The 22,883-nt window shown below is 45.4% G+C and overlaps 1 protein-coding gene across 3 annotated transcripts in view; it reads right to left on the reverse strand.

The window, feature by feature from the left end:
• plrg1 (pleiotropic regulator 1) overlaps positions 1–19,326 on the reverse strand; it is a 106,843-nt gene extending 87,517 nt beyond the window's left edge. Inside the window, exons 1-2 of one of the 3 annotated variants that reach the window (XM_072255857.1) lie at positions 19,145–19,326; positions 10,138–10,244 (exon numbers count right to left, since the gene is read on the reverse strand). In XM_072255857.1, the coding sequence (XP_072111958.1) occupies positions 10,138–10,244; positions 19,145–19,153 (116 nt within the window). In that variant the 5' untranslated portion in view covers positions 19,154–19,326. Of the gene's footprint in view, positions 1–7,302; positions 7,360–10,137; positions 10,245–19,144 lie in introns of those variants that run through there. The other 2 variants (XM_072255859.1, XM_072255860.1) reach the window with 2 other exon arrangements.
• Between the last annotated feature and the right edge of the window lie 3,557 nt (positions 19,327–22,883).

Here is a 22,883-nt window from a genome sequence, read left to right on the forward strand (position 1 = left end):
GCTAAGAGGATGCAGGGTGGCTTGGATAGGTTAGGTGAGTGGGCAAATTCGTGGCAGATGCAATTTAATGTAGATAAATATGAGGTTATCCACTTTGGTGGCAAGAACAGGAAAATAGATTATTATCTGAATGGTGGCCGATTAGGAAAAGGGGAGATGCAGCGAGACCTGGGTGTCATTGTACACCAGTCATTGAAAGTGGGCATGCAGGTACAGCAGGCGGTGAAAACGGCGAATGGTATGCTGGTATTCATATCAAGAGGATTCGAGTACAGGAGGCTATAAGACTAGAACTTGCAGGGTGTGAATTGGGATGATGTTTCTGCAGGGAAATGTACTATGGACATGTGGTCGATGTTTAGATATCCCTTGCAGGATTTTAGGGATAAATTTGTCCTGGTGAGGAAGATAAAGAATGGTAGGGTGAAGGAACCATGGGTGACAAGTCAGGTGGAAAATCTAGTCAGGTGGAAGAAGGCAGCATATGTGAGGTTTAGGAAGCAAAGATCAGGTGGGTCTATTGAGGAATATAGGGAAGCGAGAAAGGAGCTTAAGGGGCTGAGAAGAGGAAGAAGGGGGCATGAGAAGGCCTTGACGAGTAGGATAAAGGAAAACTCCAAGGCATTCTTCAATTATGTGAAGAACAAAAGGATGACAGAAGTGAAGGTAGGACCAATTAGAGATAAAGGTGGGAAGATGTGCCTGGAAGCTGTGGAAGTGAGCGAGGTCCTCAATGAATACTTCGCTTCGGTATTCACCAATGAGAGGGAACTTGATGATGGTGAGGACAATATGAGTGAGGTTGATGTTCTGGAGTATGTTGATATTAAGGGAGAGGAGATGTTGGAGTTGTTAAAATACATTAGGACGGGTAAGCCCCGGGGCCTGATGGAATATTTCCCAGGCTGCTCCATGAGGCAAGGGAAGAGATTGCTGAGCCTCTGGCTAGGATCTTTATATCCTCGTTGTCCACGGTAATGGTACCGGAGGATTGGAGGGAGGCGAATGTTGTCCTATTGTTCAAACAAGGTAGTAGGGATAGTCTGGGTAATTATAGACCAGTGAGCGTCTGCAGTGGGAAAGCTGTTGGAAAAGATTCTTAGAGATAGGATCTATGGGCATTTAGAGAATCATGGTCTGATCAGGGACAGTCAGCATGGCTTTGTGAAGGGCAGATCATGTGACCAGGCATATAAATGAGGGTAGTGCAGTGGATGTGGTCTATATGGATTTTAGTAAGGCATTTGACAAGGTTCCACACGGTAGGCTTATTCAGAAAGTCAGAAGGCATGGGATCCAGGGAAGTTTGGCCAGGTGGATTCAGAATTGGCTTGCCTGCAGAATGCAGAGGGTCATGGTGGAGGGAGTACATTCAGATTGGAGGATTGTGACTAGTGGTGTCCCACAAGGATCAGTTTTGGGACCTCTACTTTTCATGATTTTTATTAACAACCTGGATGTAGGGGTAGAAGGGTGGGTTGGCAAGTTTGTAGACAACACAAAGGTTGGTGGTGTAGATAGTGTAGAGGATTGTCGAAGATTGCAGAGAGACATTGATAGGATGCAGAAGCGGGCTGAGAAGTGGCAGATGGAGTTCAACCCGGAGAAGTGTGAGGTGGTACACTTTGGAAGGACAAACTCCAAGGCAGAGTACAAAGTAAATGGCAGGATACTTGGTAGTGTGGAGGAGCAGAGGGATCTGGGAGTTCATGTCCACAGATCCCTGAAAGTTGCCTCACAGGTAGATAGGGTAGTTAAGAAAGCTTATGGGGTGTTAGCTTTTATAAGTCAAGGGACAGAGTTTAAGAGTCGCAATGTAATGATGCAGCTCTATAAAACTCTGGTTAGGGCACACTTGGAGTACTGTGTCCAGTTCGGGTTGCCTCACTATAGGAAGGATATGGAAGAACTGGAAAGGGTACAGAGTTTTACCAGGATGCTGCCTGGTTTAGAGAGTATGCATTATGATCAGAGATTAAGGGAGCTAGGGCTTTACTCTTTGGAGAGAAGAAGGATGAGAGGAGACATGATAGAGGTGTACAAGATAATTAGAGGAATAGATAGAGTGGATAGCCAACGCCTCTTCCCCAGGGCACCACTGCTCAATACAAGAGGACATGGCTTTAAGGTAAGGGGTGGGAAGTTCAAGGGGAATATTAGAGGAAGGTTTTTTACTCAGAGAGTGGTTGGTGCATGAAATGCACTGAGTCAGTGGTGGAGGCAGATACACTCGTGACTACTAGACAGGTATATGGAGGAATTTAAGGTGGGGGGGTTATATGGGAGGCAGGGCTTGAGGGTCGGCACAACATTGTGGGCCGAGGGGCCTGTAATGTGCTGTACTATTCTATGTTCTAACATCTTTCCGGTACTCCGTGCAATTGATCTTTAAATGCCCTCCACATGTCTGTTGTGGACTTGGCAGAGGAACGGTGTTCCCAATTAACCCTTCTCAGTTCCTGCCTACTGCCCTCGAAATTTGCCCTACTCCAATTTAAAACTCTTGTGCAAGAACCATACCTATCCTTATGGAAAGCTATCCTGAAAATTCAGGTGTTGTGGTCAGTTTCCTGACTTCTCACCTGGCCAGGCTCATTACTCAGCAGTACAGCCCCTCCTCTCACTGGACCATCCACATATTGACTTAAGAAACCCTCCTGGATACACAACAATTTCTCTCCAGAAGGTCCTAGTTTATATTAGGGAAGTTGAAATCCCCCATGACAACAACCCTATCATTTTCACGCATTTCCTTCATCTGATTACATCTCTGTCCCTCATGTCCTGGTGGCCACTGGGAGAACCATGGAACAATCCCCTCAGGATGATTGCACCCTTCTTATCCCCAAGTTTCATGCAAATGGACTCGGTGTCCGACCCCTCCATTATGTCCCCGGAGTGCAGCTGTGATATTGCCCCAAATTAGTAGTGCAACTCCACCCCCCCCCCCAATCTTTTTACTTCCTTCTCGATCTTTTCTAAAACTTTGAAAACCTGGTACATTAATCACTCATTCTTGCCCCTTTCTCAACCAAGTTTCAGTAATGGCCACAACATTGTAGCTCCATTTTGTGATCCATGCTCTAAGTTCATCACCTCAACCCATCTAGCGTTAAAATAGACACCCTTCAAACTATTTGACCAATCACACCTGTTATTTCAAGTTTGCTTTTTAATACTCTCCCTGATATCTACTTTCTGGTCTGATCCTTCCCTTACTAACCTGGTGCTCCAGTTCCCAGCCCCATGCAAAATTAGTTTAAACTCTCCAGAGCAGCATTAGCAAACTTCCCAGCCAGGATATTGATTCCCCTCCAGTTCAGGTGCAGCCTGTCCCTCTTGTACAGGTCTCCCCTTCCCCAGAAGAGGTTCCAATGCTCCAAGGATTTGAAACCCTACCCCCTGCACCATCTCCTCAGCCACTCATTCTTCCATTCCTGCCTGCTTTGAACCCATTCCTACCCCTGCACTAACCCATGGCACAGGGAGTAATTCGGAGATTACTACCTTGGAGTTCCTTCTCTTCAGCCACTTTCTTAACTCTATATACTCACTGTGTAGCACTTCTTCCCTTTTCCGTCTATGCCACTGATGCCAATATGTACCACGACCTCCGGCTATTCACCCTTAAGAATATCCTGCAGCTGCTTCGATGCATCCTGGACCCTAGCACTCAGGAGGCAACACACCATCCTGGTGTCTCTTTTGCAGCCACAGAATTTCCTTTCTGTCCCTCGATTGAATCCCCTATAATTACCGCATTGTCTGACCACCAGCCTGGCTACTGCTGCCAGAATTGGTCATGCACCCCAGTGGCATCCAAAGAGGTTTACTTATTGCTGAACGGAATTGCCCTGGGGAAATCCTGAACCGACTTTCTAATCCCCTTATCCATCTACTGTCCAAAGCCTGTTCTCTGGGTGGGACTGGCTCTTCAAAAGTCTCATCTATAATATCTTTGGCCTCCCAAATGATCCTGAGTACATTCAACTCCAGCTCTAACTCCTTGACCGGATCAGTCAGGCACTGAAATTGGGTGCACTTCCCAAAATGTAGTCATCAGGGAAACAGCTGGATATCTTGAATTCTCACATCTGACTGGAGAAGCATTCCGTCGTGACTATCTAGTCATTTCCATAGATGCTGCTTGACCTGCCGAGTTCCACCAGCATTTTGTGTCTATTGCACAAGAGTCCTTAGCTCAGTAGTATTGTGTTATTTGGTGAGTGGAAAGATATAATATACAGTACTGTATATAATGAGTAAAAGTGAGTATCAGACTGCTGGAAAATGACGCAAGAGGGGTAGTAACAGGGCAAAGAAATGGTAAATGAACTCAGTAAGTATTTTACATCAGTCTTCACAGTGGATGACACCAGCAGTATGCCATTAGTTTAAGAGTGTTGGGGGCAGAAGTGAGTATAGCTGCTATTAATAAGATGGTGGTGTTTGGGAAGATTAACTCACCTTGACCAGATGGACTATACCCCAAGACTCTGAAAGAGATGGCTCAACAGATTGCGGAGGCATTAGAAGTGACCTTTCAAGAATCACTGGATTCTGAAATGGTTCCAGAAGACTTGAAAATTGCAAATGTCACTCCACTCTTTGAGGTGGTAGGGAAGCTAGACAGGTGTTCTGCAAGGGTCAGTATTTAGGACTACTTCTTTAAACTTTATATGTCAATGATTTGGAGGACAGAATTAGTGGCTTTGTGGCCAAGTTTACCGACAATACGAAGATAGGTGGAGAGCAGGTAGTGTTGAAAAACCAGCGAGTCTGCAAAAGGAGAATAACCAAATAAGTGGCAGATGGAATATACAGTTGGAAAGTGTATGATCATGCACTTAGGTAGAAGGAAGAAGGGTATTTTCAAAACAGGGAGAAAAATTCAGAAATTAAGGGTTGCAAAGGGAGTTCAAACAAAACACACAAAATGCTGGTGGAACACAGCAGGCCAGGCAGCATCTATAGGAAGAAGTACAGTCAAAGGGAGTTCTTGTGCAGGATTCCCTAAAAGTTAACTTGCAGGTTGAGTCTATGCTAAGGAAGACAAATGCAATGTTAGCATTCATTTCAAGAGGTCTAAAATACAAAAGTGAGGATGCAATGCCGAGGCTTTATAAGGCATTGGTCAGAATGCACTTGGAATATTGCAAGTATGTGCTAGCATTGGAGAGAGTCCAGAGGAGTTTAACAAAAATGAGGAGCTCTTGATGGCAACACACATAAAAGTTGCCGGTGAACGCAGCAGGCCAGGTAGCATCTCCAGGAAGAGGTGCTGCCTGGCCTGCTGCGTTCACCAGCAACTTTTATGTGTGTTGCTTGAATTTCCAGCATCTGCAGAATTCCTGTTGTTTGAGCTCTTGATAGCTCTGGATTGTACTCACTGGAGGTCAGAAAAATAAGGGGGGATCTCATTGAAAACCTAAGAACATAAGATAAAGAAGCAGAATTAGGCCATTTGGCCCATCGAGTCTGCACCACCATTTCATCATGGCTGGTCCATTTTCACTCCCATACCCAATCTCCAGCCTTCTCCCTGTAACCCTTCATGCCCTGACTAATCAAGAATCTATCAACCTCTGCTCTAACTATTCCCAATGACCACTCCAGATTCACCACTCTGGCTAAAGAAATTCCTCCTCCATTCTAAAAGGACACCTCTCTATTCTGAGACTGTGTCCTCTAGTCTTAGCGTTTTTCCCCATAGGTAACGTCCTCTCCACGTCCACTCTATCGAGGTCTTTCAACATTCAGTAAGTTTCAATGAGGCCACCCTTCATTCTTCTGAATTCCAGTGAGCAGAGGCGAGGAATCATCAAATGCTCCACATATGACAAGCCTTTTATTCCCAAAATCGTTTTCGTGAACCTCCTTTGAACCCTCTCCAATGTCAGCACATCCTTTCTTAAACAAGGGGCCCAAAACTGCTCATGATACTCCAAGTGAGGTCCCACCAGTACCTTATAGACTAAACATTACATCCTTGCTCTTATATGGACTCAGTGTCGGCTGTGGTTGGCTGCTTCTAAGGCATCGGCAAGTTGACGGTGCCTGGAGGTTTATGGCAGGGAGTTTCTCCCTTTTGCCGCCTGCAATCGCGGACTCAGGAGTCGATCGACTCGGGGACTTTTGAGACTTTATTTACTGTGCCCATGGTTTGTTCTTCATCAAATTATGGTATTGCTTTGCACTGCTGTAACTATATGTTATAATTATGTGGTTCTGTCAGTGTTAGTCTTTGGTTTGTCCTGTTTTCTGTGATATCACTCTGGAGAAACATTGTATCATTTCTTAATGCATGTATGCCTTTCTAAATGAGAATAAAAGAGGATTGAATGCTCTCATAATCTAATAATAATATTCTACCTCTCTTGAAATGAATGCTATCATTGCATTAGCCTTCCACACCACAGACTCAATCTGCAAATTAACCTTCAGGGAATCTTGCACAAGGACACTCAAGTCCCTTTGTGTCTTAGATTTTTGAATTTCCACTCCATTTAGAAAACTGTCTACACTTTTATTTCTTCTACCAAAGTGCCTGTCCATACATTTCATGACAGTTTTGTCATTTGTCACTTCGCTGCCCATTCTCCTAACCAGTCTAGGAAAGTCCCTCAGTAGCCTCGCTACTTCCTCAAAACTACCTGTCCCTCCACCTATCTTCATTTAATCCACAAACTTTGGTTCAAAGCTTTCAATTCCATCATCCCAAGTCATTGACATATAACGTAAAAGTGGTCCCAACACAGACCCTGTGGAACACCACTAGTCATGAGCAGCCAAACAGAAAAAGCTCCCTTTATTCCCACTCTTTGTCTCCTGCCAATCAGCCACTGGTTTATCCATGCTAATATCTTTCCTGTAATACCATGGGCTCTTAGCTTGTTAAGCAGACTCAAGTGTGGCACCTTCAGAAAATGCACCAATTCTCCTTTGTTCTGTCGAATATCGAAAGGCCTAGATGGGGAAGGCGTGACGTGGACATTTCCTATAGTGGGGGAGTCAAGGACCAGAGGACACAGTCTCCAAATACAGGGGACAGAGATTAAGAGGAACTTCTTTAGCCAGTGGGTGGTGAATCTGTGGAGTTCATTGCTACAGTTGGTTCCGGAGGCCAAGTCAGAGGGTGCAGAGGGTGATAGGTCCTTGATTAGTACGGGTGTCAAAGATTATGGGGAAAAAGCAGGAGAATAGGGTTGAAAGGGTTAATAAACCAGCCATGGTGGAATAACATAGTAGAATTGATGGGGTGAATGACCTTATTTTTTCCCATTATCTTATGATCTTACTTACAGATGCTAGAAAGTCTGTGAACCCTTTTGGAGGTGTGGGTTGTAGAGGTGTCCTGCCCTACAAAAAAAACAAAGTATGTGACACAGCTTGCTCTTCTCAAGAAAGATCTGTTTAAGTGCTCCTTGCCTCAATCAAAACAACTTTCAGAGGACCTTAGAAGAATTGTAGAGATGTACAGTAAGAGAAATTGTCTACAAATGGAGGAAATTCAGTACCACTGCTACTCTCCCTGGAATGAGCACAACTGTCATGGTCCGGTCCGTAAAGTCCGCATTCCGGTTCACGGTCCGGTCCACGGACTCAGGACTCTGGGTCGTCCAGCTGTCCCTTGTTTGACTAAATCAAAGGCAGCTGATTCCCATCTTTGGGCTTGCAATATAAATAGCCTTGGGATTGAGTGTGGGCTGCTGGTTTGTCTTGTCAGTCCCCCTTGGAGCAACCTGCTGGTGGAAGGCTAGAGCAGCCAATTGCCATCTTTAGGCTGTGTTGGGGAACCATCCCCTCATGGAGCCTTGCTGTCAGTAGTTGGAGCTGTCCTTTCAGTATGGATTCAGCTGTTTCCTGGGCCAGCTGAGTGGCTGCCAGCCACTCCAAGCTAGGTAGGGATCCGGCTGTTTCCGTAGCCAGCTGAGGTTGCTGGCTGAACTGAGACTTGGAGCTACCCTGGAGCAGAGATGGAACTGTCTGTTGTTCTTTGGTGTTTGTCTCTTGTCCTTGCCTCTGTGGGGTAAGTCAGGCCGTCTTGCCGTTGCCCTGTGGGGGGATGTCTTGTCTTTGCCTCTGGGTAAGTCTGGCTGTCCTGCCGTTACCCAACAGGTGGACCTGTCCCACCTTGGTGTGGAGAAGTTGAGTCCTGGCTTGTCTCTATGTCTATGTTCTGTCCTGTCTCATGTTAGTGTCATTTTAAAAATGAGTCCCGGCTTGTCAAAGGAAAAGTCCCGGCTCTATGTAGATGTTCGGGTCCCCCTCTGTCTCTAAGCTCCGAGAACCCCAGGCCTCGAGGATCCCGCGGCCGAGCTCAAGACTCCAGGCCTCAAGGATCCCGCAGCCGAGCTCAAGACCCCAGGCCTCGAGGATCCCGCGGCCGAGCTCAAGACCCAAGACCGCAGCCTTAAGCCATGTCATGTCCTTGCCTGGTTCCGGGGTCCGAGCCCGAGGCAATACCCAGGTTCTGGGTCCTTGTCCAGTCTCGGGCTCGGAGTCCAAGCCTTGTCTCCTAGTCCATGGTTCCTAGTCCTAGTCCCGCTTTCCCTGGCCCAAGTCTGCACTCTTGTCTCTGCTCCTTGCCTGAATCCTGTCACGTCCTTACTCTAGTCAAGTCCTGTTCCTTGTACTTCAGTGTCTGTGTCTCGCATGGGTCTGTTCCCAGCACCCCATTGTGACAACAAAATGCACTGCTGAAGGAGGTGAAAAAGTACCCAAGAGTAACAGTAAAAGACCTGTGGAAAATCTCTAGAACCAGCTAAAATCTCTGTTCATCCGTCCATTATAAGAAAAACACTGAACAAGAATCACAAACATGAGAAAATCTGTAGATGCTGGAGATCCAAGCAAAACACACAAAATGCTGGAGGAATTCAGCAGGTCAGGCAGCATCTACGGAAAAAGAGTACAGTCAACATTTCAGGCCAACACCCTTCAGCAGGACAAGAGACAAGAATGGTGTTCATGGAAGGACAGCACGGAGGAAACCACTGCTCTCCAAAAAAAAACATTGCTGCAGGTCTCAAGTTTGCAAAAGACCACCTAGATGTTCCACAATGTTCTGTGGACAGATGAAACAAAGTTGAACTTTTTGGCAGAAACTCACTACATTTGGAGGAAAAAGGAACTACACACCAACACCAAAACCTCATCCCAACTGTGAAGCATGGTGGAAGGAGCATCATGGTTTTGGGCTGCTTTGCTGCCTCAGGGCCTGGACAGCTTGCAATCGCCAAGAGAACAATGAATTCAAAATTGTATCAAGACAATTTACAGAAAAATGTCAGGGTAGTGGTCTGTCACCTGACGCTTAATAGAAGTTGGATGATGCCACAAAACAATGATCTGAAACACACGAGTAAATCAACAACAGAATGATTTAAGAACAAAAGTTGTGTTTTGGAATGGCCTAGTCAGAGTCCAGACCTTAACCCAATTGAGATGCTGTGGCATGACCTGAAGAAGGCTGTTAACGCAAGGTATCCCAGAAATATTGATGAACTGAAACAGTTTTGCATGGAGGAATGGTCTAATTTTTTGCCTTGCCGATGTGCAAGCCTGATCAGCAGATACAGGAAATGCTTGGTGGTTATTGCTGCGAAAGGAGGTTCTACCAGTTATTAAAGTTCATATCCTTTTTCCAGCCTGGACTGTGAATGATTCAACAATGTGTTCAATAAAGACATGTAAAGTACAATTGTTTGCGTGTTATTAGTTTAGGCAGATTGTGTTTGTCTATTATTGTGGCTTAGACATCGATCAGACCGCATGTTATGAGTAATTAATGCAGAAAACCAGATAACTGCAAAGGGTTCACAAACTTTTTCCTGCAATTGTAGATGTTTTTCAAGGACATTAATGTCTTTCTATATGGGTTGAGCTCAGAAAGGGTTCAGGCTTGATGTATAATCTACCACATCAAATTGAATATGGTTTGCACAGATTTACGTAGTAATTTCAGCAACCTAGATTAACCCATGGTAAAGGGAAGCAATGTTGCTCCAATTGTGAAAAATTTCCATATTTTAAACACCAGTAATAAAATGTTTTTAACATGACAGCAATACAGTCAAGGGCATAGAAATTCACTCAAGATCCATCCATCTCCACTTCTATAGAGAATGCACTTACCTTTTCTCATCAACTGCAATAGGCTTTGCATGATCACTAACAAACATGTCATGGGTTCGCTTCAGTGATCTGAACACCAGTGTGTGTACTGAGTGTTTCTGCACTTCCTGACAAATAACAAAAATAAATTCCTTTAATTGAAATTTATGAATCAAAACTGAACAATGTCTTTTGCAAATTAAGTGCAGTAAAATCCTTGAACAAAGATATTAAATTTACATACAAGTTTTATTTTTTTTTATACCCCCCAAAACCATGGATTTGCACCTTGGAAGGTTTCCAGGGCGCAGGCCTGGGCAAGGTTGTATGGAAGACCGGCAGTTGCCTATGCTGCAAGTCTCCCCTCTCCATGCCACCGATGTTGTCCAAAGGAAGGGCATTAGGACCCATATAGCTCGGCACCAGTGTCGTCACAGAGCAATGCGTGGTTAAGTGTCCTGCTCAAGGACACACCAAGCCCCATCAGTGTATTGCCCATCTACTGAAAAGCTGTGCTGAGCAACTAGCTGCAGTGTTCGAAGCTATCTTCAATCTCTCAGTGCTGTCTGAGATTCCCATCTGATGTAGGCCGGTATGCTAACCCACCTTCTTCACCATCCTATCTACTTGTGCAGTCACTTCCAGCCAACTGTGCATTCTTACTTCCAGTTTCCTCTGTTCTACACTTACCAGTGCCCTATCATTCACTCTGTGGGTCCTACATTGGTTTGATTGCCCAAAAGGCATCACCTCGTACTTATCTAAGCTGAAATTCATTTGCCATTCTTCAACTCATCTCCCTAACTGATCGAGATCTCTTTGCAATTCTTTGTAACCTGCTTCACTATCAACAGATTATGCTAATTTAGTACAATAGAAAAATTGATAATTATGCCATGTACATCTAAATTATTTACATAAAAAGTGACTAACAAAGATCCTAACCATGACTCCTGGGTATCCCACTAATCACAGGCCCCCAGTCAGAGAATCAACCTTCAATTATCATTCTCTGCTTTCTATCATCAAGACAATTCTGAACCCATCTCAGTAGCTTCTTCTGAATTCCACGTGACCTAACCTTCCAGATCAGACTGCCACATGGGACCTTGTCAGAGGCCTTACTAAAGTCCACAGAGACACATTTACTGTCCCACCTTCATCTAGATCCTTTGGTATCTTTTCGAAAAACCCCAAAAGATTCCAAAGATGTCACCAACCATGCAAAAATTCTGACTATTTCCGTTCAGGTCTTGACTATCCAAGTGAAGTACATCTTCTCCCTCAAAAACTCCTCCAGTATCTTCCCTACAAGTGAAGTCAGGCTCACTAGCCTGTAATGCCCTGGTCTTTCTTCACTACCCTCATTAAACAGTGGGACATTAGCCACCCTGCAGATTTCTGCAACTTCACCAGTGGCTAACAATGAAGCATTGGTACCAGTGACAGAGGTAGGAAGTGACAAGGTTCTGCAAAGTGAGTTCAGGGAGTTAGGTGCGAAGTTAAAGGGCAGGGCCACAAGGGTTATGATCTTAGGATAGCTAGCTGAGCCACATGCTAGACCAGATCATACAGTTAACACATGGATGAAGAATTGGTGAAAGAGGGAGAGCGTCAAATTTTTGTATCATTAGGCTCTCTTCTAGGGAAAGTTCCAGAAGAGATGATTTGCACCTCAACAAGGAGGACCCTTCTAGTGAGAAGGTTTGCTAGTGCTGCACAGTGGGGGGTTAAACAAGAGTTGCAGGGGGATGGGAACTAGAGTGCCAAAACAGATACTGGAGAGGTTGTGGAGAAAGATGTTGTTAAGACCACAAAGTCGGGAATCAAAAGGTTCAGCATGGTGCGACTAATGTCCTGAGCTGCATATAGTTTAACGCAAGCAGTATTGTTGGGGACAAATGAGCTCAGGGCATGGATCAACGTATAGAATTACGATATTGTAGCCATTAGTGAGACTTGGTTGCAAGAGGGGCAGGACTCGCAGCTCAATAGTCCTTGTTTTGATGCAACAGAGCAGGAGGGATTAAAGGAGGATGGTTGACTTTACTAGTCAGGGAAAATGTCATGGCAGTGCTCAGTCAGAAATGGAAAACTCACCTAATGTGACTTTATGGGTGGAACTGAGTAATAAAAAAAATATGACCATGTTAATGATGCTGATAAATGTGAGGTGGTACATTTTGTTAGGACTAATCAAAATAGGACATACATGGTAAATGGTAGGGCATTGAAGAATGCTGTAGAACAGAGGGATCTAGGACTAATGGTGCATAGTTTCCATGAAGGTGGAATCTCATGTGGATAGGGTGATGAAGAAAAATTTTGGTATGCTGGCCTTTATAAATCAGAGCATTGAGTATAGGAGTTGGGATGTAATGTTGAAATTGTATAAGGCATTGTTAAGCCCAAATTTGGAGTATTGTGTACCATTCTGGTCACCAAATTATAGGAAAGATGTCAATAAAATAGAGAGAGTACAGAGAAGATTTACTAGAATGTTACCTGGGTTTCATCTCCTAAGTTACAGAGAAAGGTTGAACAAGTTGGGTCTTTATTCTTTGGAGCGTAGAAGGTTGAGGGGGGACTTGATAGAGGTATTTAAAATTATGAGGGGGACAGATAGAGTTGACGTGGATAGGCTTTTTCCATTGAGAGTGGGGGAGATTCAAACAAGAGGACATGAGTTGAGAGTTAAAGGGCAAAAGTTTAGGGGTAACATGAAGGGGAACTTCTTTACTCAGACAGTGTGGAACAAGCTTCCAGCAGAAGTGGTTAAGGCAGGTTCAATGTTGTCATTTAAAGTTAAATTGGATAGCCATATGGACAGGAAGGGAATGGAGAGTTATGGGCTGAGTGCAAGTTGGTGGGACTAGGTGAGAGTAAGAGTTCGGCACAGACTAGAAGGGCCAAGATGGCCTGTTTCCGTGCTGTAATTGTTATATGGTTATATGGTTAATTGGCTATATTATAGATCACCCAACAATACACAAGATTTAGAGGAACAACTTTCCAGAGAGATCACAGACTGTTGCAAGAAATAAGATTGTTATAGTATGTAATTTTAACTTTCCACATATTGACTGGGACTCCCATACTGTAAAAGGACTAGATTGGACGGAGTTTGTCAAATGCATTCAGGAAAGTTTCCTTAATCAGTACATAGAGGTCCCAGTGAGAGTGTGCAACATTTCACCCCATATTAAGGAATGAGACAGGCCAGGTGACAGGAGTTTGTGTAGGGGAACACTTTGCATTTACTGATCACAATTCCATTAATTTCGAGGTAAGTATGCAAAAAGATAGATCTGGTCCATGGGTTGAGATTCTAAATTGGAGGAAGGCCAATTTTGTTGGTAACAAAAAAGAATCTGCAAGTGTAGATGGGGCAGGCTGCTTTCTGGTTAAAGTGTACTTCGTAAGCAGGAGGCCTTCAAAAGTGAAATTTTGAGAGTACAAAGCGTATATGTGCCTGTCACAATAAAAGGTAAAGAGAACGGGTTTCGAGAGCCTTGGTTTTCAAGAGTCATTGAGGGCCTGATTAAGAAGACAGAGGTGCTTAGCAGATATAGGCAGGTATGAACAAATAAGGTACTTATGGAGTATAAGAAATGCAAGAGAACACTTAAGAAACCAGGAGGGCTAAAAGAAATCATGAGGTTCCCTAACAAACATGGTGAATCCTCAGGGATTCTACAGTTATGCTAAGAGCAAAAGGATTCAAGGGACAAAATTGGTCCTCTGGAAGATCAGAATGGTAATCCGTGTGTGGAGCCAAAATAGTTGGGAAAGATCACAAGTGGACTGTATTTACTAGAATACAGATACAGACTGTATAGAAGTGAGGCAAAAGCAGCAGCAAATTCATGGACCCTATGCAGACTACAGAGGAGGAGGTGTTTGCCAAGAATATAAAGGAGGATAGTAAAAGCTTCTTTAGGTGTGTGAAGAGGAAAAAATTAGTTAAGACCAAAGTTGGGCCCTTGAAGACAGAAACAGGTGAATTTATTATAGGGAACAAAGAAATGGCAGACGAGTTGAACAGGTACTTTGGATCTGTCTTCACTACGGAAGACACAAACAATCTCCCAGATGTAATAGTGGCCAGAGGACCTAGGGTAACGGAGGAACTGAAGGAAATTCGCATCAGGCAGAAGATGGTGTTGGGTAAACTGATGGGACTGAAGGCTGGTAAATCCCCAGGGCCTGATGGTCTACATTCCAGGGTACTTAAGGAGGTGGCTCTAGAAATCGTGGACGCATTGGTAATCATTTTCCAATGTTCTACAGATTCAGGATCAGTTCCTGTGGATTGGAGCGTAGCTAACGTTATCCCACTTTTTAAGAAAGGAGGGAAAGAGAAAACAGGGAATTATAGACCAGTTACCCTGACATCAGTGGTGGGGAAGATGTTGGAGTCAATTATAAAAGATAAAATAGCGGCACATTTGGATAGCAGTAACAGGATCGGTCCAAGTCAGCTTGGATTTACAAAGGTGAAATCATGCTTGACTAGTCTTCTGGAATTTTTTGAGGATGTAACCATGAAAATGGACAAGGGACAGCCAGTGGATGTGGTGTACCTGGACTTTCAGAAAGCCTTTGATAAGGTCCCACATAGGAGGTTAGTGGACAAAATTGGAGCACATGGTATTGGGGGTAGGGTAGACATGGATAGAAAACTGGTTGGCAGACAGGAAACAAAGAGTAGGGATTAATGGGTCCCTTTCAGAATGGCAGGCAGTGACTAGTGGGGTACTGCAAGGCTCGGTGCTGGGACCGCAGCTATTTAAAATGTACATTAATGATTTAGATGAAGGGATTAAAAGTAACATTAGCAAATTTGCAGATGACACAAAGCTGGGTGGCAGTGTGAAATGTGAGGAGGATGTTATGAGAATGCAGAGTGACTTGGACAGGTTGGATGAATGGGCAGATGCATGGCAGATGCAGTTTAATGTGGATAAATGTGAGGTTATCCACTTTGGTGGCAAGAACAGGAAGGCAGATTACTATCTGAATGGTGTCAAGTTAGGAAAAGGGGAAGTACAACGAGATCTAGCTGTCCTTGTTCATCAGTCACTGAAGGTAAGCATGCAGGTACAGCAGGCAGTGAAGAAAGCTAATGGCATGTTGGCCATCATAACAAGGGGAGTTGAATATAGGAGCAAAGAGGTCCTTCTGCAGTTGTACAGGGCCCTGGTGAGACCACATCAGGAGTATTGAGTGCAGTTTTGGTCTCCAAATTTGAGGAAGGACATTCTTGCTATTGAGGGAATGCAGCGGAGGTTCACGAGGTTAATTCCCAGGATGGCGGGACTGTCATATGTTGAAAGGTTGGAGCAACTGGGCTTGTATACACCGGAATTTGGAAGGATGAGAGGGGATCTGATTGAAACATTTAAGATTATTAAGGGATTGGACACGCTAGAGGCAGGAAACATGTTCCCGATGTTGGGGGAGTCCAGAACCAGAGGCCACAGTTTAAGAATAAGGGGTAGGCCATTTAGGAGTTGAGGAAAAACTTCTTCACCCAGAGAGTTGTGGATCTGTGGAATGCTCTGCCTCAGAAGGCAATGGAGGCCAATTCTCTGGATGCTTTCAAGAAACAGTTAGATAAAGTTCTTAAAGATAGTGGAGTCAAGGGATATGGGGAGAAGGCAGGAGCAGGGTACTGATTGTGGATGATCAGCCATGATCACAGTGAATGGCCTACTCCTGCACCTATGGTCTATTGTTTGCTGGCTTGAGGCAAATTAGGATGCACAAATCCACAGAGCCTGACAAAGTATTTTCTCAATCCTTGTGAGTAGCAAGTGCAGAAATTGCAGGGGTCCTATTAGAGATATTTAAATCATCCTTAGTGACAGGTGAGGCACTGGAGGACTGGAGGATAACTAATGCTGTCTGAAAAAGGCTCATAAAAATAAACCAGGAAATTATTGGCCAGTGAAGCTGTCACCAGCAGGGGGAAAGTTATTAGAAGGCATTCTAAGGGACTGGATATATGAGTATTTGGATAGATATGGATTGATTTGGGATGGTCAGCACGCCTTTGTGCACAGTAGGTCGTGTCTGTCCAATCTTTCAAGTTTTTTGAGGAAGTTACCAAGGAAGTTGATGAAGGCAAGGCAGTGGATGTTGACTACAAGGGGTGGTTGATCAGTTTGTGGCCTAAGGTAGAAGGAGTCAACTTTAGAAAACCCAGCACATTCATTTTTCAACACAGTCCTCCTACGTGTACACACTTAGTCCAGCAGTCGTGGAGTATACGGATCTTGGACCTCCAGAAAGTACCCACAGCAGGGGTGATAGTTAAGTTTGTAGCCTAAGGTAGACGGAGATGAGTCATAGATGGTTGCCTCTCTGAGTGGAGGTCTGTGACTAGTGGAGTGCTGCAGGGGTCAATCTTACGTCATTGTTTGTCATCTATATCAATGATCTGGATGATAATGTGGTTAACTGGGTCATGTAGGGACTCCTTACTTTCATTAAGCAGAATTCATTCAGACTATGAAGGGTTAAGTTCACCCTTACATGTTACTTTGTACGCTATTATGTTTTGGGGTGGGGTTTTTTCTGATATACATATATATACACACCCACCCACACACACACACACAATGTCACCATTTGTTTGCAGGGTAATGAAGAGTACATTGGAAGTAATTACACTCGTGTCAATTTTTGTCGACACTCCTACAATCAGCAAATTTACAGACAATACCAAGATTGCAGGGTGTAGACGACAGTGAGGATGACTTTCTTGGCTTGCAGCAGGATCTGGACCCGTTGTAAAAAATGACAGATGAAATTTAATGCAGACAAGTGCAAGGAGTTGAACTTCAGTAGGACCAACCAGGACAGGTCTTCGCACAGTACACGGTAGGACACTGAGTAGTGTGGTAAAACAAAGGGATCTGGGAATACAGGTCCACAATTCATTGAAAGTGGTAGCACAGGAAGATAGGGTTGTAAAGAAAGCTTTTGGCACAATGGCCTGTACAGCTGAGTACAGGAGATGGGATGCTATGTTGAAGTTGTACAAGACATTTGTGAGGCCTAATCTGGATAACTGCATGCAGCTTTGGTCACTTATCCACAGGAAAGATGTAAATAAGCTTGAAAAAGAGTCTCATGTTCCAAGCCTACACTGGTGTCAGTCCCCTACTTTTCCTATGCTACAGCGACAACTGCATTGGTGCTGCTTCCTGCACCCATGCTGAATTTGTCAACTTCTTCCACTTTGCCTCCAACATCCATCCTGCCCTCAAATTCACCTGGTCCGTTTCTGACACCTACCTCCCCTTTCTCGATCTCACTGACTCTACCTCCGGAGACAGCTTATCCACTGATGTCTATTACAAACGCCATGGATTCTCACAGCTACCTGGACTACACCTCTTCCCACCCTGTTATTTGCAAAAACGCCATCCCCTTCACTCAATTCCTCCATCTCCCCCGCATCTGCTCTCAGGATGAGGCTTTTCATTCCAGATTGAAGTAGATGGTCTCCTTTTTTCAAAGAATGGGCTTCCCTTCGTCCACTATCAAGGCCACTTTCAACCACACCTCTTCCATTTCATGCATGTCTGCTCTTACTACTTCCTACCATCCTCCTGGTAGGATGTAACAGGATAGGGTTCCTCTTGTCCTCTCAGACCACCCCGCATCTGCGTCCAGCACATAATTCTCTGAAACCTCCACCACCACCAACGGGATCCCACCACCAAACACACCCCCCGTACTTTCTGCAGGGATCGCTCCCTATGTGACTCCCTTGTCCATTCAGCCCTCCCCACTGATCTCCCTCCTGGCACTTATTCCTGCAAGCAGAACAAGTGCTACACCTGTCTCTACACCTCCTCCCTCACTACCATTCAGGCCCCTAACAGTCCTTCCAGATGAGGTGACACTTCACCTGTGAGTCTGTTGAGGTCATTTACTGTGTTCAATGCACCCAGTGTGGCCTCCTGTATATTGGTGAAATCGCTTTGCTGAGCAATTTCTGCCAGAACCAGCTGGATTTCCCAATGGCCACCCATTTTAATTCCACTATGTCCATCCATGGCCTCCTCCACTGCGGTGATGAGGCCACACTCAGGTTGCAGGAACAACACCCTATATTCTGTTTGAGTATCCTCCAACCTGATGGCATGAACATTGATTTCTCAAACTTCCAGTAATACCCCTCCAACCCCCTCCTTCACCATTTCCCACCCCCTTTTCCCCTCTCACGTCTCCTTGTCCGCCTACCACCTCCCTCTGGTGCTCCTACCCCCTTTTCTTTCTTCCATAGCCTTCTCTCTCTTCCACCAATCAACTTTCTAGCTCTTTACTTCATTCCTTCCCCTGCAGGTTTCACCCATCACCTTGTGTTTCTCCCTCCCTTCCTCCCCCTCCCATTAACTCTGCTCAACTTTTTTTCTCTAGTCCTGCCGAAGGGTTTCTGCCCGAAATGTCGACTGTACTTTTTTTCCACAGATACTGCGTGGCCTGCTGAGTTGTTCAAGTGGGTGCATGCAAGCTCGGTTTCAACGTTTAAGAGAATTTTGGACAGTACAGGTGCAAGTGGACGGGAGTTGAAATGGTTCTGCACAGACTAGGGCCTGTTTCTGTGCTGCACTGTTCTATGACTCAATTATTTCTATAAGGGAAACCTAGTTTCGCATTTTCTTCCCTGGCCTCCTATAGGGTGAACTTGGTCAGAGGATTATAGTAATACACTTCAAGACTGCAAATACCGCCTTCCACCTAATACGTATGTTTGAAGACCACACTACTGCCGCACACTTCACCCCTTCCTTCCTCCCTCTCCTCTCTTATACAACGAATGCAATGCTGCAAACGGCAGAAACTGACCAAAAATCGGAAAGTCACGGTGTAAAAGCCACCCAACCGCCCCACTCTGATTTTCTATCAATGGGTTACAGAGTTTTTCATAACGCCAGGCTCCGAGACGCCTGGGCGCCAAATGAATCCGACCGACCCCTCAACCAAACCCGGAGATGTTCAACAACAATCCCACCTCCACCATGGTGCCACTCGCTGACAACCGCCAAAACTCCAGCTGCTTTTGAAAACTGCTGCAAATCGAGCCAACGCCGTAAGCTTTTCAGCAAACTCCGCAAATATCAGCGAGAACCACAGCTCAGGCCTGAAGCAAGAAACTGTTCGCGTCTCTTCAGCGGCCGCACTCCACCGACAGCGACACTCCCGGCCAGCGGCCGCACTCCACCGACAGCGACACTCCCGGCCAGCGGCCGCACTCCACCTATAGCGACACTCCCGGCCAGCGGCCGCAATCTGCCGACAGCGACACTCCCGGCCAGCGGCCGCACGCCACACGAACAGCTCAGGAGGCAAACAACACTACCATGAGGAAATCTGCAGATGCTGGAATTTCAAGCAACACACATAAAAATTGCTGGTGAACGCAGCAGGCCAGGCAGCATCTCTAGGAAGAGGTACAGTCGACGTTTCAGGCCGAGACCCTTCCTCAGGACTAGAGAAAAAAAGTTGAGTAGAGTTAAAAGGGGGGGGAGGGAGGCAGGGAGGGAGAAAGAAGAGTTTTAGTAAGAGATTTGAAAGTGGGAGGGGGAGGGGGAGATCCAAAATGATAGGAGAAGACAGGAGGGGGAGGGATGGAGCCAAGAGCTGGACAGTTGATTGGCAAAAAGGATATGAGAGGATCATGGGACAGGAGGCCTAGGGAGAAAGAAAGGGGAAGGGGTGAAGCCCAGAGGTTGGGCAAGGAGTATAGTGAGAGGGACAGAGGGAAAAAAAAGAGAGAAAAGAAAAAGGGGGAAAGAGGAAATAAATAAATAAGGGATGGGGTACAAAGGGGAGGTGGGGCATTAATGGAAGTTAGAGAAGTCAATGTTCATACCATCAGGTTGGAGGCTACCCAGACGGAATATAAGTTGTTGCTCCTCCAACCTGAGTGTGGCTTCATCTTGACAGTAGAGGAGGCCGTGGATAGACATATCAGAATGCGAATGGGACATGGAATTAAAATGTGTGGCCACTGGGAGATCCTGCTTTCTCTGGCGGACAGAGTGTAGGTGTTCAGCGAAACAATCTCCCAGCCTGCGTCAGGTCTCGCCAATATATAGAAGGCCACATCAGGAGCACCGGACGCAGTATGTCCCCCCAGCCGACTCACAGGTGAAGTGTCGCCTCACCTGGAAGGACTGTCTGGGGCCCTGAATGGTGGTGAGGGAGGAAGTATAAGGGCATGTGTAGCACTTGTTCTGCTTACAAGGATAAGTGTGGGGAGGGACGGGGGGATAAATGGACAACGGAGTCGCGTAGGGTGCGATCCCTGTGGAAACAGAGAGATGGGGTGTGAGCAGATGTGCGTGAAATGGGAGAGATGCGTCTGAGAGCAGAGTTGATGGTGGAGTAAGGGAAGCCCCTTTCTTTGAAAAAGGAGGACATCTCCTTCGTCCTGGAATGAAAAGCTTCATCCTGAGAGCAGATGCGGCGGAGACGGAGGAATTGCGAGAAGGGGATGGCATTTTTGCAAGAGACAGGGTGAGAAGAGAAATAGTCCAGGTAGCTGTGAGAGTCTGTAGGCTTATAGTAGACGTCAGTAGATAAGCTGTCTTCAGAGTTAGAGACAGAAAGATCTAGAAAGGGGAGGGAGGTGTCGGAAATGGACCAGGTAAACTTGAGGGCAGGGTGAAAGTTGGAGGCAAAGTCAATGAAGTCAACGAGCTCAGTATGCATGCAGGAAGCAGCACCAATGTAGTCGTCGATGTAGCGAAGGAAAAGTGGGGGACAGATACCAGTATAGGCTTGGAACATGGATTGTTCCACAAAGCCAAAAAAAAGGCAGACAAAGCTGGGACCCATATGGGCGCTCATGGCTACACCTTTAGTTTGGAGGAAGTGGGAGGAGCCAAAGGAGAAAATATAAATAGTAAGGACTAATTCAGCTAGACGGAGCAGAGTGGTGGTAGAGGGGAACTGGTTAGGTCTCCCTGCTGGCACTTATGCTCGTAAGCGGAACAAGTGCTAGACGTGCCCTTACACTTCCTCCCTCACCACCATTCAGGGCCCCAGACAGTCTTTCCAGGTGAGGCAACGCTTCAACTATGACAAACAACAGGAATTCTGCAGATGCTGGAAATTCAAGCAACACACATCAAAGTTGCTGGTGAACGCAGCAGGCCAGGCAGCATCTCTAGGAAGAGGTGCAGTCGACGTTTCAGGCCAAGACCCTTCGTCAGGACTAACTGAAGGAAGAGTGAGTAAGGGATTTGAAAGTTGGAAGGGGAGGGGGAGATCTCCCCCTCCCCCTCGAACTTTCAAAGCCCTTACTCTTCCTTCAGTTAGTCCTGACGAAGGGTCTTGGCCTGAAACGTCGACTGCACTTCAACTATGAGTCGGCTGGGTGATATACTGCATCCGGTGCTCTCGTTGCAGCCTTCTATATATTGGCAAGACCCGACGCAGACTGGGAGATTGTTTCGCTGAACACCTACGCTCTGTCCGCCAGAGAAAGCAGAATCTCCCAGTGGCCACACATTTTAATTCCATGCCCCATTCCCATTCTAATATGTCTATCCACGGCCTCCTCTATTGTCAAGATGAAGCCACACTCAGGTTGGAGGAATAACACCTTATATTCCGTCTGGGTAGCCTCCAACCTGATGGCATGAACATTGACTTCTCTAACTTCAGTTAATGCCCCACCTCCCCTTCGTACCCCATCTGTTATTTATTTATTATTATTATTATTTATTTTTTTCTCTTTTTCTCCCTCTGTCCCTCTCACTATACCCCTTGCCCATCCTCTGGGCTTCTCCCCTCCCCCTTTCTTTCTCCCTAGGCCTCCCGTCCCATGATTCTCTCATATCCCTTTTGCCAATCAATTTTCCAGCTCTTAGCTTCCTCCCTCCCCCTCCTGTCTTCTATCATTTCGGATCTCCCCCTCCTCCTTCCACTTTCAAACTTCTTACTATCTCTTCTTTCAGTTAGTCCTGATGAAGGGTCTCGGCCTAAAACTGTCGACTGTACTTCTTCCAAACAACACTACCGCCGTTTTCTCTATAAGGCTGAGGCAACAGGCGGTTAGGTCCTGTTGAAGGGTCTCAGCCCAGAATGTTGACTGTGCTCTTTTCTCTGCACGGAGTGCTGCCTGGCATGCTGAGTTCCTCCAGCAATTTGTGATGCTTCAATTTCCAGCATCTGCATATTTGCTCTTGTTAGGGCCAATCAAACAATAAGTAAAAGAATCAACATAAAACCGATTTTTAGCAAACAGAGTCTTCATACTGAAACGTTATTTCTACTTTCCCTTTCCATGGATGTCACGTGATCTGCTGAGTTTCTGTCAAATCAACCACTTATTTATCATAATTTGCCAGAAATATCCAGTTCACTGAATATTTAATTGACAATATCTGATTATCGCTGAGCAAATACATTCAATTTCCATTATCGCATTGACACTCATAAGCTGATGATATTGGCCTCAAATCATACAACTACACCAAAACCATGCACTCATTAGCTGTGCTAAACATAATGTCAAATTAAATTAATCCCATCAACCACCACATCCTTCTAACCCATGACTGCCTAAATCCCTGTTAAGCATTGATATTATCTGTTTCTACATTACCCTTGTTTTTGTGTTCTATCACTGTGTACATTAAAAAATGCCTCTTAAATCTATATTTTTTACCTCTCACCTTAAACCTATGCCTCTAGCATAGGACTGGGACAACATGAAAGCTCAAAAATAAATTAACAGCCGA

The sequence above is a fragment of the Mobula birostris genome, chromosome 4, assembly GCF_030028105.1.
Source record: "Mobula birostris isolate sMobBir1 chromosome 4, sMobBir1.hap1, whole genome shotgun sequence".
In the NCBI taxonomy this organism is placed as follows: Eukaryota; Metazoa; Chordata; class Chondrichthyes; order Myliobatiformes; family Myliobatidae; genus Mobula; species Mobula birostris.